This window comes from Miscanthus floridulus, chromosome 1 (genome assembly GCF_019320115.1).
Source record: "Miscanthus floridulus cultivar M001 chromosome 1, ASM1932011v1, whole genome shotgun sequence".
Taxonomy (NCBI): domain Eukaryota; kingdom Viridiplantae; phylum Streptophyta; class Magnoliopsida; order Poales; family Poaceae; genus Miscanthus; species Miscanthus floridulus.
This window is the reverse complement of record NC_089580.1, coordinates 40,153,500-40,177,173: the sequence shown is the minus strand read 5'-3', so window position 1 is coordinate 40,177,173 and position 23,674 is coordinate 40,153,500. Positions and strand designations below refer to the sequence as shown.

The following is a 23,674-nucleotide window of genomic DNA, read 5'->3' as shown; positions in this document are numbered from 1 at the left end:
AGCGTGGTGCCAGGGCCTTCCGCCACCTCCAATAGCTTCATCACCACCTCGTCGGCCTCATCATCATCATCATCGGGCAAGACATAGCCATCGCTGATGGCTTGAAGGTCAACACCGATGTAGTGCGAGGCGATGATGGCCAGTGCGCGCTTGACGCCCGTATGCAGCGCTCCTCGGAGCCGCTCACGCACTTGACCACTCAGCGCAGTCAGACAGCTCCCAAGGGAGCTGCCTGACTAAACCCCCTCGACCACTAGGGCCTCGTAGGCGGCACGGGCGACACTCTTCAGCGCCTCATGCTCCCTAATCTCGGTGTCGAGCACCGTCTGCACCGCGCTGGAAGCCACGGCTGCCCAGGTAACCTCCGCCTCTAACTCTGCACCATGGAAAACGGAATGGGGTTGAGCGAGAGAAAAAAAACAAGCTAAATAGGGACGGAAGCCTACGGAACTCACCCTTGGCCTTAAGCTCCCAGTGTCGGGCCTCGACCCGAAAGGCCTCGGCTTTCTCCTTCAGGCACTGAGCCTCGACTCGAGAAGCCTCGGCCGCCCTGGAAGCTTCACTCCCTAGCTCTGCGTCACACGAGGAAGTTAGGGAACGAACATAAGAAAAAGCGAATAAAATGAAGGGACTAGGACTCACCCTCGGCCTTTCCCCTCCAAACCATAGCCTCGGTTCGTGAGGCCTCAGCCGCAGCAAAGGCCTCATCCAAAGCGCCTTTCGTTAGCTGGTGCACATTCTGTTCCGCCCCTAGCTACCCAGCAAGAGCCATGGCCGAGGCTGTAGCTTCTACGGCTCGAGACCTGAAGGCATCCCGATCACTGGCCACGCGGGTGAGCTCCTCCTCCAACTCCTTGACCTGCGCCGCCAGAGGGGCGAGCTGCTCCTGGGCCGTGGTCGCCTCGACCTTCGCGTCGGCACAATGAAGGCGGAGGTCCTCCACCTCTGCGCTCCGCGCCGACAGGAGCTCGTTAGCGCCTGTAAGAAGGCCCTTCTGCCGCTGAAGCAGGTCCCAGACATCCCTCTTCCGGTAGAGGAAGACCGACTTCCCAAGAGACCGGGTCTCGAGCTCCTGGGGGAAATAGAATAGGGGTCAATCCCTACAAAGAAAGCTCAGAAGAAGACCACCGCATGAGAAAAGAAAGCACGAACCTAGGCGACTCCGGGCAAATCGTCGGCCACCACGGACAGCGCCGTCCGTAGAGACCGCTCCGCCAGCTGGCGGTACTACTCGAACGTGTCCCAGCAATCACCCTCGGCCACGTCCTCTAGGGCAAATAGAGGCTCTGCCTTAGGATCATCCCGGCTTTGCCACATGACACATGGGTGGTTCCACCTGCGGGGCTCGGGTCACACCCGCGCGAGGGCCGAGGTTCCCTCGCTCGGGGTTGGAACCGGCTGTTCCACGATACCGGCCACCTCGGTGCCGGCCATCTCCTGCGCCTGGGAAGTATCATCGGAGGAGATCGGAAGAATCTCCACCTCCTAGGCGCTCTCCCGCAACGGCAGCGGGCCTTGAACCAAGGGTGCCGCCAAGGACTCTGCCACCTTCATCTCCACTTCCTAGGCCGGCAGCCCCACCATGATCACGTCAGCGTCGGTGGTCCCAGGGGCTCCAGCCTCCGCCATCATGGCCTCGGTGGTCTCGGGGGCTTCGGCCTCCACCATCGTGGCCTCGGTAGTTGCGGCCTCATTGGTCCTGGGCACCATAGCCTCCATTGCCCCAGCCTGTGAAACCCCAGGGACCTCGGTCCCAGTGGTCTCGGCGGCCAAGGGAACCTTGGCCGCATCCGACCCACGGGCCTCGCCATCGTGGGGCGGAGGCGCTCCCTCCCCCTCCTGTGTCAGGGCCGCCTCGGCAGCCCCTCCTTGGGTGGCCGACGCCTTTGGGTCGGCCTTCGCCGACGCCACGCCACATTGTAAGGTGGCTTGCGCCTCTGCCACCCAGTGGGCGGTGGAGCCGGGGTTAACCTTGAGCGCTTTAAGGGGCGCCAAGGTAGGCACCTCCGCAGGCCGCTTCCGGCTAAGGACGAGACGATCATAGTGTCAGCACAAGACAAAAGAACGAACGGAGGGCACTGCAACCCCACCAAAAATACACCTACCTCGAGCGGGGCGGCAACCGCTTCGCCACGGTGACCCTTGTCCACAAAGGCGGTGGCGGCGGTAGAGGCATGGCCTCCGTGTCTATTGGCGCCGATTGGTCCTCAACGGACCCCGGTGCCCCCTCGGTCCTCTACGGGGGCAGTTGTGTCGCCTCTGACACCACTTGCTCCACCACCGCCGCCGAGCCCACTGGGCTGATGGCGCGTTTGCCCAATGCCCGCGCCTCGGGCGTGTCGGCCTCGGCCCGGAGCGGGCAATTGCCGACCCTGGGTCTGCTCCTGCTCCTCCTCCTGGGAGCACCGGGCTACTGGCCGATGCCCCGGGCACCGTCTCCCCTATGTCAGGGAGATGGTCCAGGGGACCCCGCACCATCTCGCCCTTGTCGTCCTCGTCCGAGGCCTCCGTCGACAGCGATGGCAACTGGGACTCCTCCAACGGGAGGCCATCCTTCCTTTGTTGACGGCAACGCTTGTCCAGTTCCTCGTGCACGAGGATCTTCTTCATGCGCTTCGCCGCCTTGGCGTCCTTCCTCTTTTTCTATGCCTCAGCATGCGCCCGGTTGATCGCCCGCCGCCTCGCGTCCTCGAGAACAGGTGGCGGAGAGGCGCGCACGTCCCTCATCCCCTACAGGAACGGCGAACACGCATAAGGGAATGAGAAGTAAGGAGAAATGGAGGAGGCTTGGGGGCTACAGCGATGCACGACTTACCAGCGAGAGGAACCCCCGCGACGGGCGCATCACGATGGGGGGCAGGTTGCCGCCCCTTAGCTTCGCCTCCACCGTCTCCCCCACCCGACGAAGAATTTCCTCGTCGGAAAGGGCGGAGGAGGACATCCGAATGCTCTCATTGGACTCACCCGGCCTCATCTCGAACAGCCGCCACCGCCGAGCCATCAGCGGTAGCACCCTCCGGCGGTGGAAGGCAGCCACGACCACAGCCACGGTGAGGCCACGGCCCTGTAGCCTCTCTAGCCCCTCTAGAAGCGGCTGCAGCTTGGGCTGATCCTCCCTCGGGACGCCATACTTCCACCTCTCCGGGCAGCTCCCCACAATCCACCCAGTGTAGGGGGGAAGTCCTCCATCGTCGTTGCGAAGATAGAACCAGCTCGTGTACCATCGGCGATTGGATGACACGAGCTAGGACGGGATGTAGAGGTGCTGGCGATCCTGGCGCACTTGGAGAGTGCAACCGCTGGCCCTCGTGCCCGACGTGCCCATTGGCTTAGTGGTATGCCCCACCCAGAAGAGATGGAGCCACAACTCCCAATGGGGAGCAATCCCCAAGTACCCCTCACAGACGGTAACAAAGATGGCCACCTGTGCGATGGAGTTGGGGTTGAAGTTGTAGAGCTCCATGCCATAGTAGTGCGGGAGCACCCGCATGAACCGGTCCACCGGGACGCCGAGGCCACGCTCGTGAAAGGAGACGAAGCTCACGATGTAACCGTCGTGAGGCCTCGGCTCCGGCTCGCCTGACGGAGCGATCCACTCTGGCCTGTTGGGGTCTGTCACCGGACGAAGGAGTCCGCCGTCGATGAGCGACTAAAGCATCTCCTCGGTGATGTCAGATGGATCCCAAGGGTCCGCCTCGATGACAACGATGTCGCCGGCCATGGATGCGGTGGAGGGATCGAATACGGCGGTGAGTTTTTCTCTCTCTCTCTTTCTCGCTCTCTCCCTAGCTCGCTCTTCTCCCTTCTTCTTCCCGGCACCTGCTGCTCTAGTGACGGCTCGATGGGGGCAGAGCTAACATAGGCAAGGTAAGGTGAGGAGGGGCGAGGCTCTTTGTGTATTTATGCGGGGAGAAGGCGAAATAGACGGGCGATGAAATCAGGGAAGTTTCCCCTGGATCCGGCGCGGTTAACCCCGATCTGATTTTACCGCCCACGTGCCCACCTTTTTCTCATTAATTGCGGGAACAGTTACGTCCCATCCACCACGTCGCGCCCGACCACTGTGGCAGTAGGCGTCATTCCATCTCCCTAGAAAACCGCCTCAAAAGGTGCGCCACCCATTGCCGAGCCGATGGGGAAGATATTCCCCCTACCCTATTCCTTTCAAATGAAGGAACCGGGCTCTGAGCCTATTATGATCTAGGGGCTCGAAGGCTGGGCCCCCAGGGGTTTCGACAGCTACCCTAGGACAATAGAGTTAGGGACGACCGCGGGCGAGCCCATGCGGGACCGAGGCCCAAGCAAGCGAAACGCTTGGGACACCCTAAGTCGTGTCCGAGACCGGTAGGGAGGTCTCCGAATGGGATCCCACCGTAGGGAGGTGCCGAGCCATCGAGGCCCAGCGAACGGCCTCAGCACCCACTAGAGAAACCCTCTAGTACTCTTGGAGTGCGTCTCTGGACCGCTAGCCATCCCCTAGCGAACGGGGCACGGGCCGCCACTCGGACTTACCCGATAACAGCTCACCGGAAGTGCCGACGCTCGTGCCCACCGAGGGTAGCCTGGCACATTCCACCCCTCCTTCCGAGCGAAAAGGAAGCGTGAGGGTCGTACAAAAAGCCAGGGGAACCCCTAACGGACCTCTTGCTCCGCGCAGAGGCTAGGGGGCTTTCCTGCAACTTTGCCGAGACCTCGTGACCTCGGCTCGCACTCAAGGGGCCTCGGCAAAACAACCCCTCCTTCCGAGCGAAAAGGAAGCGCGTGGGTCGTACAAAAAGCCAGGGGAGCTCCCGACGGCCCTCTCGCTCTGGGCAGAGGCTAGGGAGCCCTTCCTGTAACCTTGCCGAGACCCCGTGACCCAGGCTCACGCCCAAAGGGGCCTCGGCAAACAAACCCTCACGCGCAAGGGGCGTACAAAAAGCCAGGGGAACTCCCGACGGCCCTCTCGCTCCATGCAGAGGCTAAGGAGCTCTTCCTACAACCTTGCCGAGACCCAATGGCTCCGGCTCGCACCCGAATGGGCTCGGCAAACAACCCCTTCGTCTGAATGAAAAGGATATGTGAGGGTCGAACAAAAAAGCTAGGGGACCCCTGACCGCCCTCTCGCCCTGGGCAGAGGCTCGGGGGCTCCTCCTGCACCCAAGACAAAGACAAACGACCTAAGCCCACGCTAGAAGTTTCATTACAAATACGATAAAGGGCACCGAGCCCGTTACGGTTCAGGGGTTCGAAGGCTGGGCCCCTTGAGGTTTTGACAGCCGTCCTAGGGCAACAGAGTCAGGGACGACTATGGGCGAGCCCACGAATGGCCGAGGCCCAAGCAAACAAATCGCCCGGGGCGTCCTAAGTCGTGTCCGAGACCGGCAGGGAAATCTCTGAATGGGATCCCATCGTAGGGAGGCATCGAGCCACCAGGGCCCAACGAACGGCCTCGGCACCCACTAGAGAAACCCTCTAGTACCCTTGGGGTGCGTCTCCGGACCACTAGCCATCCCCTAGCGAACGGGGCGTGGGCCTCCACTCAGACTTACCCGATAACAGCTCACCGGAAGTGCCACTGCTCGTGCCCACCGAGGGTAGCCTGGCACATTCCACCCCTCTTTCCGAGCGAAAAGGAAGCGTGAGGGCCGCACAAAAAATCAGGGGCACCCCTGACCGCCCTCTTGCTTCGTGCGGAGGCTCGGGGGCTCTCCCTACGACCTTGCCAAAACCCCACGACCCGAAGTCACACTTGTGGGCTCGGCAAATACGATAAAAACTCCTCACTCAAAACACAAAAAAGCCCCTGGAGGAGTGACTCCACTCCTCCAGGGCCTCGGGGGCTACACCCGGCGGGTGCGCTCGCGCGCACCCACCGAAACCTCAAGAAGCAATACACAATCCCTACAGGAGCCGCTGCAAGCTAGATCTTGACAAACCCTTAGGGAGAGTGCACGCACTCCCCCTAAAGCTCGGGGGCTACTGTCGGGTACCATAAAACGGGGTACCCCAAGCATACACCAAAAGGGTCACTTAAATCCCATCAACAACAAAGCTAGAGGGTAAGCCATGGGCTCATCACCAGCCCCGTCTGAGCCCACCAGGCTCTCCACCTCGCCTCAGGCCTCGCACGGGAGGTCTCGGCGCCCTGACGCAATCTCCACCTCGCGCGAGGCCTCAGCAAAGAGCCCAATCTTCGTCTCGCCCGAGGCCCCGTGCGTACAGCCTCGGATGAGACTACTATCCTCCGTATCGCTCGAGGCTGGCTTGACAACAACTCGTCGCCCCCGCCTCAACCGGTCTTCTCGATAGCATGTCGTGTCCCATTAATGCATCAACCACTCCCGCAATCTCAGCCGGACGACGGCTCGACACCGCGGAGAGGCCGACGGGACAAGAAGTCGCAACAGCGCCATACCGGCTGAGACAGGGCATGGCCGAGATTACCGACCACTGTATTTTGGCGCTGTACCCACGATCAGCGCCCGCACTACACTGTGCCCTGTAACTCCCACCCCGAAGACAACGCAGCATGGGAAATCTGGCCCGAGTCATCATCGCCCCCAAACCAGCGTACCAGATCGACCACCCCCTCTAGGCCTCGGCACTTTATGCTAGGGTCTTGGCTATCTTAGGATTCACGTCTGCCGAGACCCCCCACCGCGGTTCGGCCTCGGCACCAACCGAGCCTCGGCCTCGCGCGCAGTCAATCTACAGTGACCCGCACGCTGACCGCCGCGCCCACTTCGAGGTAGCCCTGGAGCTCCCATGACACATAGGATCGGATGTGACCAGCACGTTGCCCCAAGCGCTCCAAGGATGGACCGCTCCGACAACCACACCGCCACAGGAACAGGCTACAGGGCTCGAACTCACCGCCTCTGTTCGCACGACGCCGTATAGTTAGCACATGTACTACCCCTGTCCTCCCTTCAACTATAAAAGGAAAGGACTTGGGCCATTTCAGGATGGGCACTCATGAAGAACAACACCCTGTAACACGCACACTTCCCTGCCGCCTAGGAGCAACGTCTCAAGCAGCCCACATCACTCCCCGCCGAGACCTGGGACTAGCTCCCTCTCTCACATAGCTTGTAACCCCCTACTACAAGCACTTCAGTGCAAGGAATACAAGATCGATCTCTCAGACTGGACGTAGGGCACCAATTGCCTGAACCAGTATAAGCCTTGTGTCTCTTTGCATCACCATCCGGAATTGGGAACATGCAGTACAAATTTACTAGTTGGTTGAGGATCCCCTGGTCCAAAACACCGACATTAATCATCATATGTTAAGTCAAGTTATGAAGCTTAGTGCACGTCCAAACCCAATGCCATGATAATTAAGTGAAGTCCAAATGTGCTACATCATACAAATGCTATAATTCAAGTTATTGGTAATTCATTGGATAAATTAGATGGCTTGCAAAATATTTGAGTTAAAGCTTGCTAGTTGATGATCATGAGCTAACCAATGTATATCTCTTGTTAATCATTTTATTTGGATACATATGAGTTGATTGAATTGGATAAATATGCAATGTTGCTTGCTATGAGATGTTTGAATGGATAAATAGCTTAGTAATCAAGTTTGGATTGATTTGTGTTGGATAAAGTTCATAAGATGACATTTAGTAAGTGGATTGAATGGATTTATGTCTTGTGAAAATATTCAAACAAGTGAGTTTTAAAATTGATTCACATTTGATGAAGTATAGCTCAAGTGATTGAAATATGTTCTATATTACAAAATTTGAGCTAGCTGTGATCTTAGCCATGTTTGAGTAATCAAAACTTATTGGATTAGCATAAAAATTGGTACACATGCTCTAGACTTATGGTATAAGTTTCTGTACAAATTTCATGAGAATTGGATAAGAAATGCTTTGGTTATGGAGTGGATCTTTTCAGCTATAGTGCAGCAGTTTTCAGCATATAACAGTGGTGGAATAATTAAAATCTGGTAGCAATCTAGAAGTCAAATGAAGGTCAAATTTTTACTGCTACTAGATAACTTAGTAAATAACATCTTCACCAAATTTTGTGGTATTTGGATTTTTACTTTGGGAGATATTCATCTTTCTTGAAAGAGTACAAAATCTGTCAGAAAAGTGATAAATATTGGATTAATCTAGAGTCACTTTGATTGAAAGGTCCTCAAGTTAGAAACATGTTTATAAGTGGTTGAGGTACCTAAGTTTGGCTTTGAGATGATCTATAAGCATGACAAGCAAAGAGTACAAGGCCATTTGATTGTGGAGTGTATTTTACACGCATTTGGTACTCAAGATGTAGATCAAGATCAAACTTAAGATGAAGATGAAGTTTAAGTTCTAGTGACTATTGGAAATCATTTGGAAGAAAGAAAATGACTTAAATAAGTAGATGGAAAAGGACTTAAAGAAGGAATCAAGGTTACTCATCAAGTTAAGTCCATCACTTGGATTAATCGATCAAGTTATTTCAAGTGAGTATCAAGAATGGTTCTTAGAGAGAGGTCACTTCTCCCTAGTGTAGGGGCTTGCCGCCTATGAGTAGGTAAACAGAGTGTGGTACTTAGAAGGCTACATGGAAGTGGTGATCCGAGAAACATTTGAGATGCTTACTTAAAGCAATAAAAAGGGTTGACCAAGAAAAGCAAGCAACACCCAAAAGAGAGCTAATCATGATATTTAAAGTGGTATTCTTACGTTGATGCTCTCATGCAAGCATTGATCAAAAGGTGAAGCAAGCCAACCACAACATAAAAGTGCACTTGATCATAAGTGGTATTCACTTCATATGGGCGAAGAATGGAATTTAAAATGCTATCTATTGGTCTTCACCAAGCTTATAATTGGACTTCACATTGCTATTGGAGTAATGAATTAGAATCTATATGACTATCCTCTACTCCAACATAGTAAATGTATTATTGTAATATGCATGATCATTTCATCCCTTACTAGTATGTGGTTAGTGCATATAGTACATGCTTCATAGGATCATGCATAACAAATGAAATGTTTAAATTCATAGCCTACCACTTTGCTTGAATGATTAGTTGATCTAGTGGTTAGTTTATGAATTTGTTCATGAGCTAGTGAACCCAAGTACTTGATTTAATTTGAATTGCTAACAAGTGACAAGTACAATATTGGTAAGATAACCCTTGCAAGAGGTGTGAAGAAGATTGTCATTGGTACAAACCAGACTTAGAAGCTTAGGCAAATCAATTTAGTTCAAGTCAACATTAGAAGCTCATGATAATGATAAGAGTACAAGCACAAGACAATAATGCAAATGGATATCTAGTTTGGTTATTTCAAGTGGTATCTAGACTCAAGTATTTCATCAAGAATTCATAAGTGATGTCTAGATCAACTCATAAGTGATATCCTATAAGTGGTAATCATGAAGCTAACAAATGTTCAAGAAATTTTTTTATTGATAAATCCAACAAGTGGTTTCATACTAGAAAATTCTTTCAAATGGTATCACATCTACACATGATATCAATCATGCAAGATGATGGTTCCACAAGTGATCCTCAACTTTAAGTGATCATCAAATGAAGAATGCATCCCTCACCTACAAGAGCTCAAGTGTATCAAATGGATGACCTATGCTATCACATAGGAGGAGGTGTTCCACAAATTGATATCAAGATCAAAGATCCTATGTGTGGTATCTCAAGAAGCCCTACACAAGATACAAGTGGTACAAGTTACAAGTGGTATCTACAAGTGGTGTCATTCTAACAATCAAGTGATATCCATAAAAAATGCAAGATTCAAGCCTCAACCATCTACCCCAAATGCACACCTTTGCATCAATGAGAAGCACACCTTTTATGGAAATTGATGACAAAGGGGGAGAGATTATATAAAGATATGAAAGCCTTGAGATTGAGATTGTACAAGGGGGGGAGATAAGATATGAAATCTTTGGGAGAGATTGAGACAAAGAAGTAGAGGTTGGACATGGACATGGACAAAGAGGGAGCAACATTGAAGAAATGAGATGGATTAAAATTCTTGGACAAGAGAAGCACACAAAAGGGGGAGCAAGCTCATGAACTTTGATTGATTGCATTTGATATGTGCATATTCATGTGCTTGCTTGCATTGCATAAGTTCTTAGATTCAATATGCATGCCTGTGTGATGTATGCTAGTTGTAGAATTTAATTGATGAAATGAAAACCAGCATGCATAGGATGTTAGCTATACATTCGGTATGCTTTTCAAGTAATGCTAGTACCTTGCTTTTAATGTTGATCTCACGAGGTATCTAGTGCTTTTTATTTCCAAGTGTTATCTAGCTAACCATGGTGCTAAGGATGAACTTAAAGGTGCAACTCCGATTGATATCACACTTCAAAGGTTTATTCTATACACCTTAACATTATTTGGTAGTAATTACTCTCCCACATTTTCAATCTATGCATATGTACGAACTTCAAACCAAACACTCTAGCACATATATAGGGGGAGCTAATATTACCATCTCGAGTTTATGGTACTTGTCCAAAATCATTTTCACATGGTAAAATTGCTTGGGCAAGCAACATGAATCCAAAAGAGCTTAATTTCCATATATTTATAGAGTTGTCATCAATTACCAAAAAGGGGGAGATTGAAAGGTCCTTATGTAGTTTTGGTAATTGAGTAACAACCTAGGTGGACTAATTGTGTTTATATGAGATACACATGTGGTTAGTCCATAGGTACATGTGTGTGAGAAACATATGCCATGAAGGTGAAAATGGCGCAGAGATGTTGCAAAGCTCACACATGTGATGATGAAGGAGCTTATTGCACAATGTGACTAACATTGAGTCATGTGATCAAGGTGGAGAAGATCAAGACAAGACTTGGCTTGATGGATCGGTTGCAAGCGTGAAGGGTAAGTCGGAGGCTTTGGAGCGATGGACCGCGTGGCGGTGAAGCTTGAGCAAGACATGGCACCAATGGACGAAGGCAACAATGAAAAGCAAGTAAAGTCAAGATTGATGAACCAATATGATCATGTGATGATATAAAGTGGATCATATCATTATTGATTGGTTGGTGCATGTGTTAAATCAACAATGGAGGAGAAAGAATGGAATGCACAAGGCAAAGGTATAACCTAGGGCATTTCATTCCACCGGTCATAGGTGTGTAGAGAAGTTTATGACCGAGTTTAGGATAGATGGTCGTACTATTAAGAGAGGCAAACTTGTTTGCATATTGGTCATCTAGTGCCACTTGAGTGATCTAACTTTGCATCATCGCTAGGATCGAGTAGCGTGGCAAGTTGAGTGGCTAATCCTTTGGAAAAATATTTATGAAAATGCTAACACACATACACATAGTGGTATACACTTGGTGGTGTTGACACATTTGCAAAGGAGAAGAAGTTGGTGAAGGAAATGAGTTAGTCGCGCTGGTCATAGAGTGACCGGACGCGTCCGATATGGTGACCGAACGCGTCCAGTATGTGGCTCGATACTGAAATGCAGAAAGCGACCGGACGCGTCCGGTGTGAATCAGCGAAGTCGATGTTCAGTAAAATAGCTCGAATGCTAGGAGCGTCCGGTCCGGAGTAACCGGACGCGTTCGGTCGGCCCTGGATGCTTACTGGACTCGACCAGACGCTGTGGCTCAACGTCCGATCATTTCTTAACAACGCATCCGGTCGGCCCTAGGAGCTTACTGGACTTGACCGGATGTTGCGGCTCAGCGTCCGGTTGTTTCGAACAGCGTGTCCGATGTGACATGTTAGAGAGAACTGTTGGCAGCAACGACTAGTTTGAATGGGACACGTGGCGGGTTAGCTACGACCAGACATAGGTGACCACCGGACGCATCCGGTCCAAATGATCTGCGCGTCTGGTCATCCCGAAATTTGTCTAGTGAAGGGGTAACGGCTAGTTTAGCCCATGGGGCTATAAATAGAAGGCGGTCTTGGGCATGACTGGTGTAGAGCACCTCGGGGGACTTTGTGTCCATGCTTGAGAGTGCTTGGGAGCCCTTTAACTCACTCTAGCTTGATAGTATTCATCCGATTGAGGAGTGAACGATTCTAGTGCGATTGCATCGTGAGGTTGCATCGAGTAGCACTAGGTGGTCGTTTTGCAAGCCAGTGGTGCTTGTTACTCTTGAAGGTTGCCACCTCCTAGATGGCTTGGTGGTGGTCCCCGTCGAAGCCCGTAAGAAGCTTGTATGGTGCTCCGGAGAAGAGCTTTATGAGGGGCATTGTGCTCGTCCCGCAGGAGCCGTGAAGAGCAACTCTAGTTGAGCGTGTCATTTAGCTACCGTCACTTTCAGGGTAGGTTCTTGCGGCGCCCGACGTGCGGGCTTGGCGGGTGATGCCAATTAGCCGCCGAACCACCAAGTGAGCGGTCGACACAACGGGGACTAGCGTGTTGACAAGCACATGAACCTCGAGAGAAAAATCACCATGTCAACTTTGTTCTTTCTGTTGGTTTACAATCCCCTTACACAAGCTTGTGATTACTTTCATATACATTGTGCTTGTATAGTTGCTCTTGTAATTAGTTAGCTTGTGTAGCTCACTAGTTATCTTCTTGCTTGTGTAGCATAGAAGTAGCTTCCTTACGTGGCTAATTTGGTTTGTGTAACTTTGTTAGTCACATTGCTTAGTTTGTGTAGCTAAGCATTTGCACTCTCTAATTTGGCATTGGTTGCTTTGTTATTGAGCATTGCTAGTGAGTTTAGGTAGCTTTGTGCTTTTGCTTACTAGCATGTGTAGAAGCTCCCTTGTTGCTTGAAGTACTAGCGGCATAGGTTTGTGTGACCTTGCTTCTAGAATTGGTTAGGTGAACTCTAGCTAGCCCGGCACCTTTATTGTCTAATTATGATATTTATAAGGTGTTTGTAAACTTAGATAGAGGATGTAGTCTTGGCTAGACCAATAGTTTTAATTCCGCACTTGTTTCGGTAAGCCGGTGCGATTAAGTTTTAGAAATGACTATTCACCCTCCTCTAGTCGCCATCTCGACCTTATAACTATAGATGTTGTGTGCTGTTTGTCGAGTGTTACACTCGGCAAATCCTTTGCCAAGTGATTTTTGGACTTTGCCGGGCACACGGTAAAGCTACTGTTTCCGATAGTGCATCGTTGTCCTGAAGCAATATGCGTGGATGCTAATTAAGAAGGCGGCGGCGGTAGAGAGCCTTTTGCAATGAATTTGGAACGACATAACTAGATCTAGGATATGTGACTAACTTCACCAGAACCTTGGTGGTTGGTAATTATGTATAGTGATGGATATTTCTAACACGAGATGGTTTGTCCTTGACATGTTAATGGGTTCTGTTAGGCCCTGTTTGATTGAGCTGTGGCTGTGGGAAAAAGCTGCTGTGGGCTGTGAGCTGTGGAAAAGCTGCTGTGGGCTGTGAGCTGTAGAAAAGCTGAAAGCTGTTTGGTTAAACAAGTATAAAATATACCTTTTATCTTTATCTCTCTTGAAACAACTATGGAAGAGCTTTTTATTCCACCAATTTCGAAAAGCAGAAAGCCAAAAGCCAAAAGCAGGGTCAAACCAGCTTTCAAAAATGAACTACGGAAAAGCAGCTGCTTCTGAAAAAGCACCATCCAAAAGCAGCCCCTTTGGTTGGGCTTTTGGCTTTTGGGGCCAAAAGCCAAAGCCAAAAGCCCAACCAAACAGGGCCTTAGTTGTTATTGTGTTTGTGCTTTTTGCCCAATCGATTAAGTTGTTTTTCGTTTTGGATAGTCATAGCCTCCTAGTAAAAGAATGTATTATCTTGCAATATATATCTAGACTGTTTTGACTGAAAAAACGAGCTGAAAAGGACGGATTATAAGAGAAGAACTGAACCGATAATGCATTGTCGGCTATTAAAAAAATTTACGATTGAGTTCACCTAGTTTCAGGTTTCAACCGTGCACAAGGAATGACTGAAAGCCAACGGCTGACCAGACGAGTCGTAAATAAACGATAAAATAAACCCTAAAAGAAAAAAAATCAGGCCCCTTTTTTCCAGCCGATCGTGTAGACAGAAACAAGGACCAGCAGCAAGGCAAGGCAAGGTGCGGCTCACCTCAGCCTCAGCGTCGCAGGCAGCCACACGGACGCGGACGCAGAAGGTTGCATCAGGTTTCCGCACCGAGGCGCGGGCGGGCCCCGCCCCCACGACGACAGACGACGCAGCGGACCGGGGCGAGGGGGCGGGCTCCACCAGCTGCCAGGCGGGCTCGGGGTGTTTAGTTACCCCAAATTCTAGAATTTGACATGCAAAAAGAAGATTTCTCGTCACATCATACCTAGAGTACTAAATGTTGACGAAATCAAAAGCTAATTGCACAGTTTGATTATACTTTGCGAGACGAACGTTTTGAGTTTAATTAGTCAACGATTTGACAGTTATTACCACTCGTCACATCATACCTAGAGTACTAAATGTTGACGAAATCAAAAGCTAATTGCACAGTTTGATTATACTTTACGAGACGAACGTTTTGAGTTTAATTAGTCAACGATTTGACAGTTATTACCAAATAAAAACAAAACAACACTCAGCGGCGCCAACTCAGCGCAACTAAACGTGGCCTCGGACGCCCACACGAGTCAACGCCTAGAGGTGGAAACCAGCTTAAATTATTCGGGCATTTCAACCCCACACACTCTCCTCTCTCCCTCCCACAAGTCAACTCTCCTCGCCTCCTCCGCGGCTAGAGCGAAGCTAATGCTCCCCCCATTATAACCACCCAACCCTCCCCACATCCGCAGCCCTCCGCTCCGCTCCCCTCCCCCCGCTCCCCCGGCTCCTGTCCCGGTCCCGCCATGGGAAACTCCCTCGCCTGCTTCTGCTGCGCGGGCGGCGCCGCCGGCCGCCGCCGCCACGTCGCGCCCGCCGCTCTCCCCTCCGACCCCGCCTACGACGAGGGCCTCGGCCACTCCTTCTGCTACGTCCGGCCGGACAAGGTGCTCGTGCCGTTCTCCGCGGACGACTACCTGGTCGCCGACGCCAAGGCGGCCGCCGCGGCCGAGGAGGCCACCACGTTCCGGGCCATCTCCGGGGCCGCGCTCAGCGCCAACGTCTCCACGCCGCTCTCCACCTCCGTTCTCCTCCTGCTGCCGGACTACTCCACGGCCTCGTCGGCCGCGGCCGCCTCCTCCGGGTTCGAGAGCTCCGAGTCGTTCGCCGCCGTGCCGCTGCAGCCGGTCCCGAGGTTCCCGTCGGGGCCCATCTGCGCACCCGCCGGGGGCGGGTTCCTCTCCGGGCCCATAGAGAGGGCGTTCCTCTCGGGCCCCCTCGAAGCCGCGCTCATGTCCGGCCCGCTCCCTGGCGCCGCCACATCCGGCCGCATGGGAGGCGCCGTGCCCACGCTCCGCCGGAGCCTCTCGCACGGCGGCCGCCGCCTGCGGAATTTTACCCGCGCGCTTCTCGCGCGGGCGGAAAAGCTTCATGATTCCCTGGATCTCGGCTCGCCCGACGCCGCGGCTGCCGTGGCCGCCTGTAATGGCGCCGGCTCCGCCGGGCTGCAGTGGGCGCAGGGGAAGGCCGGCGAGGACCGCGTCCACATCGTGGTGTCCGAGGAAAGGGGTTGGGTGTTCGTCGGCATCTACGATGGCTTCAACGGTCCCGACGCCACGGACTTCCTCGTCTCCCATCTCTACGCCGCCGTGCACCGCGAGCTCCGCGGCCTGCTCTGGGATCAGTGCGAGCAGGAGGAGCAGCAGGACACACATCCCGACCAGCCGACCAGCACCACGGCCTCAGATCACCAGGACCAGCCCGCCAACCGCCGCCGCGCCCGCCGATCAAGACCCCCGCGCTGCGCCAATGACGACCAACGGCGGTGGAAGTGCGAGTGGGAGCGCGACTGCTCCAGCCTGAAGCCACCAACTCAGCGCCCTCCTAGGAGCAGCTGCGAGAAGGACCACCTCGCCGTGCTTAAGGCGCTTGCACGCGCGCTTCGCAAGACCGAGGAGGCCTACCTGGACGTTGCCGATAAGATGGTCGGCGAGTTCCCGGAGCTTGCGCTTATGGGCTCTTGCGTTCTAGCCATGCTTATGAAAGGGGAGGACATGTACCTCATGAATGTAGGTGACAGCCGGGCTGTCATGGGAACAATGAGTGTTGATCTCGAGCAGATCAGTGAGGGTTCCTTTGATGGATTGATTGGGGATGGCACTCCGCTCTTGTCGGCTGTGCAGCTTACATCAGAACATAGCACGTCAGTGCGAGAGGTAACTGAATTGATGATTCACAGTTTGATTCAAGGTTAACTGAGTCATTCAGTGACTGGTTTTTGATGACCTGATCTCACAGTAACTCATATGTCACGTTGCCTGGTTACAGGAAGTCTGCAGAATACGGAACGAGCATCCTGATGACCCGACCGCAATCTCCAAGGACCGTGTGAAGGGCTCGCTTAAGGTGACGAGAGCGTTTGGAGCTGGTTTCTTGAAACAGGTTAGTTTATATTTGATTACATCAGTTCTGCACATAATGAATTTGTTTAGATGATTATGATCATGCAATTGGAAGGATAAATTTCTAGGGTCAGAGAAACAGTCTAATCTCATTATATCAGGTGCAAAATATGACACTTTTGCTGTGGTTCTTGGTCAACAAAGAGTTATTCAGATATTGATTAATCAAAAGTCAAAAAAGGAAAGCAGGAACTGGTATAACTGGTCCAAAGTTTGAAAAAAAGATTAAATCGTTTTCAATTCTAATTTCCTTGGAGTGGAAATTATGTCCATTTTACACTGATACAGACTGTATTGACCTTGACTTAAAAGCTTATGGTCACATGTACAAAATTTTCAACGAATGATTAAATTACTTGAGTTTCACAGTCACCATGTGTATAGCTAGTCTGAAGAAGCGAAGGAGAAGCTGCTCTCACAGAAAATGAAGTTTCTTTTGCTTCTGTCCAAGTGCAAAGAATGTGCTTGCGCAGTACTGAAATGTGGCCAGGAAGTTAGCGAGTGGAGTGGCTTTGAAGGGAGGCACGTTTCTCCAACGAAGCTAAAATAGTGTCGGTTCTAGTCAAAACTATTATCTATAATTCATTTTTGCAAATCAATCATGACACAATGAAAGAGGGCAGTCTCTTTCTTGGAACTGAAGTGAGATATAGCTTATAAGATGAAAATTTGTGACTATAACCATGAAGCCAAGCAATCCAAATTTTTCACATGATCTTGGTAGTTGAGTCAACATGCCTGAACTTTGACCTTTTGCATCTAGTAACACTAAGTTGTATCATCTGTGCTGCATCTTGTATCATACTCCTGTATTCCTTCCTGTACTTACAATCTTTGCTATGCTTTTACAGCCCAAATGGAATGATGCGCTGCTGGAGATGTTCAGAATAGATTACGTTGGGTCATCCCCGTACATCACGTGCAATCCTTCGCTCTTTCACCATAGACTCAGCACAAGGGACAGATTCTTGATACTATCTTCAGACGGGCTTTACCAATATTTCACCAATGAGGAGGCGGTTGCTCAGGTTGAAATGTTCATCGCAACAACCCCTGAAGGCGACCCTGCCCAGCATCTGGTGGAGGAAGTTCTTTTCAGAGCTGCAAACAAAGCAGGTATACTGAAGTCATATCGTGTGTGTTTGGTAGTCGTTGTGCAGTAACTTTTGAACTTCTGGAAGGTCGATGAATTAGCTTGGATCAGTCACTGATCTTGTTTTTCACATGCCTTGTGGTGGCAGGAATGGACTTCCATGAATTGATTGAGATACCACATGGCGACCGTCGGCGATACCACGACGACGTATCTGTCATTGTAATATCTTTGGAGGGCAGGATCTGGAGATCATGTGTGTAAATAGGTCAGCCATAGTACTAGATTAGAGAAAGAAACGTATATAGAGAGAGAGAGGTTCTTGAAGGCCTACTTCACTCCTCCCAGCTGCTACTGTACAATATCAATGAAGCACTGGGTGGGCTTGGGATCTCGGCGCATCCAAGTTGAATCACGATGAGATCCCCCTGGAGCATGCCGACGCAGTGCCGTATAAGATGATCATGTAAAAGAGGATTTGTTCAATTATTAATAACTAAAATAGCGACCAATTGGTCAACTTCTTTGACCTTTTTTTGCATCCTCTGTGTTCATACCATGCGTACATGTGCACGGGAGACTGATTCAAAGTTGGACTTCTATGATTCTGAAATACTAGACTTTATGCAAAAATGCAAATGGTTCTTTGGTCTGAATTCATTCGCGGTGTTGACCTCTTTTAAGTCTTAACTAGTAGCCCTTTCCAGAGCTAACCCCCTGTTGAACAATTCAGCAGCCACTGCCAGGTTGCCGGCCTTATCTGTTGTGAGAAACCATGGGTTATCCATGGTTCTGTGCCATGAATGAACCTAAGTTGACCTCCGATGTAGCATGCCCTACTCACAATCAATCAGGATTCAGGACTTACGTGTGGGGTAAGCATTATCTCTTGGATTGAGCACTTTCTTAAATTCAGAGATCTGATGATCTTGATTGCTGCTTCACCAATAATTGGATGGAGTTGGCTTTTGTTATGACCGGCATCTCCTATGCCAGGCGTAGGCCCAATAGTGGCAAGGGGGGCGGTCTGTTAAGGGGCTTAGAGGCCTAATTTATTGTTTATTTGGTATTTTATTAGAGATAGATATAATTCCTTAATTATAGCATCTATAGGGAAGGATAAATACTTGTAATCGAAGATGATTGGAATTAAGCAGAAAACAGCAATTAAGTTGCTGGCTTCTTTGGGAGTCGGCCGTTCCTGCCCTCTCTCCCTTGTGTGAACAGTACCCTCGTTACTGTAGCACCACGTGAACTCTAGGGCTGCAGCAGCAGCCGCCGCTCTCTCGCCGCCACGGGCTCTCGCCGACGTCGAGAGTATAGACCACGTCCTCCCCTCTTCCATCCCTGTAACCTGCGCAACAACTCCGGTAGGGCAAGTCCTATCAGCTTTGTTGTGCGTATTGTATTTCGTGTCTACCTCCACTTGCTGTATACAATTTCAACGAGCATACATTTCCATACTCTACAAATATTTTTTTCTCTCCACCATTTGGTAAAGAAATGGTGTAATTCTTAGACAGAAGGAAAGTACAACTTTGCTGTATATTTATTTTCCTGCCAAGTAGAGTGAGGCACAGCTATCTTCAAATGCTTGTTTCCTGCGATAGATAGCACTATTCTGAAGCAAGGGAAAGCAGGAGCAGGTGCTTTCCTGTAAGAAATGCATTCTTTTTCTGGCGATTGGTTGCTAGGAGCAAGTGGGTCATTTCCTCGTTATATTTCCTCCCACTATACGCACTGACGTTGAGCGTCATTCCGGTCGCCTGGTTGTGAATTGGGTTCGAAGCAAACATTTTTATACTGTTGCTTTTAAGGTACAGCTAACTGGAGGCAGAAGCACTTGCGTTAAGATATTCCTCCGTTCGGCTTACCCCATATTCAGCTTGTTCGGTTTGTTTTTTTAGCCGGAACAGTATTTTTCTCTCACAACAATTCAGCCAGAACAGTGTTTTTCAACCAGTTTCAGCCAAGATTCAGACCAGCGAACGGGCCAATTTCTATATCTCTTTTTTTTCGGAAAGAGTGAATTTTATAATTCACTCAAAATTACTAAATGCCACTTGTTCAGGAGTAATAATTTGCTCAACTCACATCAGGTTTGCAACGACCTCGCTACCACGAATCAGATCATATTCCCAACATTCTAAATTATACTTAACCATTGTCCTAAGTTAAACTTCTATAGCTTTGATAAAGTTTTCAGAAAAATCTTAACATATATAAATTTAATGCAACATATTTCATGGAGAATTTAATAAGATGATGCTGATGCATTTTACTATAAACTTGGTGGGAGGTAGAAGTATTTGGTTTAGGATAGAACTAAAGTGAACTATAATTTACAGCTCTGAGTACCAGTTATTTTTTGGACACTGAAGGTGTCATTAGAGAATAGATTATGGTATGACAAGGTTTCACATTTGATCTAATGACTTTCACCATGGGCATGCAGAAGAGAGACGAAATGTTTGTTTGAATTCTTTTCCAGAAGAGGAATCATGACTTTGACGTTGGGCTTGTCACAATTTTGTTTCCAGACAGATCACGCTCTGAGCAGTAGGCGAAATAATGATACGGGCCGCATGACAACAGATACAGCCCAATCACTACGCGCCTCTCCAACCCATGGGCCCAAAGCGTTTCTAAAAAAACATGGGCCCAAAGCTTCTCTACCCTGCCCCTGCACAACCATAATTTTCTATTTAACCGGCGTCCACCTTTCCGAAACCTTGCCACATTTTTCTTAAGGAAAAAGAAAACACCTAGCACCGCCGGCCGATGACCGGTGACCGCCGACCTACGTCGTGCTGCTATTTCCTCCTCGAGAGCTCAAAGGTGCCCCTGTGATGTAGAATTGCACCGTGCTATCTGGAGGCTGCGTATCTTTCAGTATCTGATCGGGAGTTTTCGCTTGATTATTGTGCTGTTAGGGTTAAGATGGAGCCGCCGCCGGCGAAGACGGGGCTGTTCGTGGGGCTGAACAAGGGCCACGTCGTCACCAAGCGCGAGCTCCCGCCTCGCCCTTCCGCCCACAAAGGAGTAAGCATCAATGCTGCAATGATCGTTCAATCTTTCTATTCCTTCTTCGTAGATGGGTGTTTTCGCGTCCCCTGTCACATAGTCGTATGCTGTATTGTGTGATGGTTTCGTGCCGCCGTTTGCTCCCGTATCTTCTGCTCGTAGCATGGAATTGAGCAATTTCTGAATCTTGGTTGTACCGAACCTGACAGTTAATGCTTTATTGTACATTGTACTTTGGTATACCAGGAGAACTTTTTCTGAAGCATGTAACTGAGCAAGTAGATGTGTATGGATTGCTCACTGACTGAAGTATAGGTGTTGATGCAACTTAATGCTAGCAACATGATATTGTTTTTCTAATAACTTCCTTCTGAAGCATTAATTTGTTGTCGCATGTAGACTTGTAGTGAATGCTAGCAAAACGAAGTCATAAGCTCAAGTTACTGCAATGACTATATGGGCTTTTGCACATGATGTCCAAGTGCTATCTAAAGTGTTACACACAGAGAAGTTTTTCTGTCTACTGCGAAATTGATTTGCAATAGTTTGAAGTTCTTCCTTGAAGGCTTGAAAGAAGAGTCTCTTCAGAGTCAATATTTTTTATAGAAGTGTTTTGTGTCAGCTTCAAGTTCAATTCTGGCATATGCATTCTTCAGATTTAGCCTTCTACGTGAAACTATTGCAGCAGTCATGGTTGAGGAAAACTATTGCAACAGTCACTTAGTAGTTAGCCTAGAAATTCCCATGTCTTGTCTTGTCTGGTTTATTTTTCTGGCCGGTCACACTATTGCCATGTAAAATTAGCACAGGTCACCATTGACATTATGCAGTCAACCAGACAACAGATGCAAGTTTTTGGGTGTGAATTTGGTTAACTCAACTTCTTTCATTAAACAAGTTACTGCAACTTTCCACTATGTTTATGGAATGCACATCTGTGATGAAACTACCCATTAAACGTTGTGCTTTAGTAGCTTTCTCAGCACTTTGTTTTTTGGGGGGATTTCAGAAAGCTACCATAAGGGCCTGTTTCGTAAGGCGTGTGATTAGGGAAATTGCTGGATTGGCACCATATGAGAAGCGCTTCTGACGGTTTGTAAGGACAAGCGTGCTCTTAAGGTGGCAAAAAGAAAGCTTGGGACACACAAGAGAGCCAAGAAGAAGCATGAAGAGATGCTCAATCTTCTTAGGAGGAAGAGGTACGTTTCTACTTCTCATTCTTGTATACTTGGAGAAAATATTATTGAATTTCTGAAGAGAACCTGCTTTTGTTGGCGGACATAAAAGTTTTCCTATTAAATCACATGTTGTGACCCAATTATCTAAAAGTTGCTCCAAGTTGAACGCAGGCCATCTTTGTCATGATCCTTTAGCTACAAGGTTAAGGGCCGTCTTTAAATTGTGTGATGTGCCGCCGTTTATCCATTTTACTTTTAGAAGAATACTCATTTGTGTGGGTGAAACTACGCTCTGAACATAGTTCTTTTCTTACTTAGAATTAATGCCTGATGCAGTGTAGCATGACCTTATTAGCTGGAAACTCAACAAGTCAACAGTTATATTGATTACTTAGTTTTTCTTAACCTGTGCCACAGAAACTTTGCATGTAATCTCTTTCAAAGTTTTATGGACAATAAGAATAGGTGATAATAGCATATGTACAAGTGCAACTATGCCTCCATTCTGCTCTGCATGCTATAGGCATATTTTTTCCCTGTTTGCAGTATGTCTCTTTGCAGGGTTCCACATTGATTCTTCTTGATTAGTTTGAGAAAGGACAAGGTTATGTGTTAAGCTGCCAGATGCAGTCATACCAATGGTTGCATCAGATTCAGAATTTTGTGCATATTAGCTGCTAACATAGAGCAAAGACAAATGCCAAACTGCATGCAAAGGCCATAACATAGTATCACATATGTAATTATGGAAGCAATTAACAAACATAGAAACAAAAAAGAATTGACTGGCCGCAAGGTACCTCTCATCCAGTTGACATCATCGTGTACAAAGAAGTGTTAGCCTGGGAACAAATAATTAAAGTATAAAAAGGTTACCTAATCAGCTACCCTTCACTGTTGCCATACGTTTCACCACAAATGGATGCTTAGGTCATGCGTTGTGTACGTGTTGGTTCCTGACATCACATAACCTGCACAATTCCTGTCATTATCTACTCGATCTGGCAAGCAATCAATCATAAGAATCACTGTAGTGGTACACCTTGATGGGGGCTATCACAGCTGTCTGAGAGGCTCTTGTATCCTTGAGGATATGCATGAATGGAAAGGTGGAACTACTTTGGAGCCAACGTACAGCTGAATGATTCCAGTCCAAATCTTTTTTTTTCTACTCTTCTTGATTGAATATCATAAAGTTGTTAGCAACTTGAATCAATGAGTTGTAGTGCAGTGGCTTGATTCAGCAATTTATTTGCTTGATGCATTGTTCTGTTGTGTTGATAATTAGCCATCTTGCAATTTTGAGTGATCTTATTTATAGTCTTACAGTGCAGCTAACACCTTTTGATCTTGTCTGCAGATACGAGACGTTAAGCGGCACAGATTGGTGGTGAGAAGTGTTGTGGTTGTGCTGAGAATTTTCAGAGTTCGCAGTTATGATGATGAGTAGGATTTTTTTGGATTTCCCAGTTATATGATAGGAAGATATATACCTGACATATATCAAGTGAAGGAATTGGAGCTTAGCAGAAACTATATAGATACAATCAACAGTCGTGGTTACCTAGTTTCAAATAATAATAATTTTGTTTCCACTGCTGACAGATGTTATTGATTTGTTAGGTGTAAATTGCGTGCTGTTCCATCATCAGTATGGGCTCTTGCCCTATTTGTTCACATATATGTTTCTATTTCTGTGATGATCACAGGGTTTTGAATTGAATATTTTAGAAAAAAAGACTAATTCGCAGAATCGCGCATACACTGATTTGTATGTATGGCCGTAGTCAGGTTTTTTCAGCTGTAATTAGTATGCCAAACCGGCTGATTCAAAACCTGAATCGACGAACGGTCTGTATACTGATGCAAGGTTTTGCGTGAAGAAACTGCTATCAGAAACCACAGTGTACAGAGGACAGACCCACGCTGAAGAACTTGTTCTCTAGCAAAC

At 48.9% G+C, this 23,674-nt stretch overlaps 2 protein-coding genes and 1 long non-coding RNA gene across 3 annotated transcripts; 2 read left to right on the top strand and 1 right to left on the bottom strand.

The window, feature by feature from the left end:
- Positions 1–1,563: 1,563 nt before the first annotated feature.
- LOC136455154 (uncharacterized) lies at positions 1,564–2,610 on the bottom strand. Its single transcript, XM_066455299.1, has 2 exons — positions 2,372–2,610; positions 1,564–2,023 (listed from the first exon to the last, which is right to left on the bottom strand). The coding sequence occupies exons 1-2, from the start codon at positions 2,608–2,610 to the stop codon at positions 1,564–1,566; spliced, it is 699 nt and encodes a 232-aa protein (XP_066311396.1).
- A 12,084-nt stretch (positions 2,611–14,694) lies between these two features.
- On the top strand, positions 14,695–18,050 carry LOC136480095 (protein phosphatase 2C 35-like). Its single transcript, XM_066477752.1, has 4 exons — positions 14,695–16,182; positions 16,295–16,408; positions 17,280–17,544; positions 17,670–18,050. Exons 1-4 carry the CDS (start codon positions 14,773–14,775, stop codon positions 17,783–17,785), a joined length of 1,905 nt encoding a protein of 634 aa, XP_066333849.1. The 5' UTR covers positions 14,695–14,772; the 3' UTR covers positions 17,786–18,050.
- Positions 18,051–20,272: 2,222 nt separating this feature from the next.
- On the top strand, positions 20,273–23,440 carry LOC136480090 (uncharacterized). The gene is made up of 4 exons (XR_010764606.1): positions 20,273–20,359; positions 20,455–20,563; positions 21,555–21,744; positions 23,084–23,440. It is a non-coding gene; the product is annotated as an uncharacterized lncRNA (long non-coding RNA).
- Positions 23,441–23,674: the final 234 nt, after the last annotated feature.

Coding starts and splice junctions, on each gene's coding strand:
- LOC136455154 (XM_066455299.1), bottom strand. CDS start 2,610: ATGAAGAAGATCCTCGTGCACGAGGAACTGGACAAGCGTTGCCGTCAA. Junction 2,024..2,371: donor GGAGCAGGAGCAGACCCAGG/GTCGGCAATTGC, acceptor TCTCGTCCTTAG/CCGGAAGCGGCCTGCGGAGG.
- LOC136480095 (XM_066477752.1), top strand. CDS start 14,773: ATGGGAAACTCCCTCGCCTGCTTCTGCTGCGCGGGCGGCGCCGCCGGC. Junction 16,183..16,294: donor ATAGCACGTCAGTGCGAGAG/GTAACTGAATTG, acceptor GCCTGGTTACAG/GAAGTCTGCAGAATACGGAA. Junction 16,409..17,279: donor GAGCTGGTTTCTTGAAACAG/GTTAGTTTATAT, acceptor ATGCTTTTACAG/CCCAAATGGAATGATGCGCT.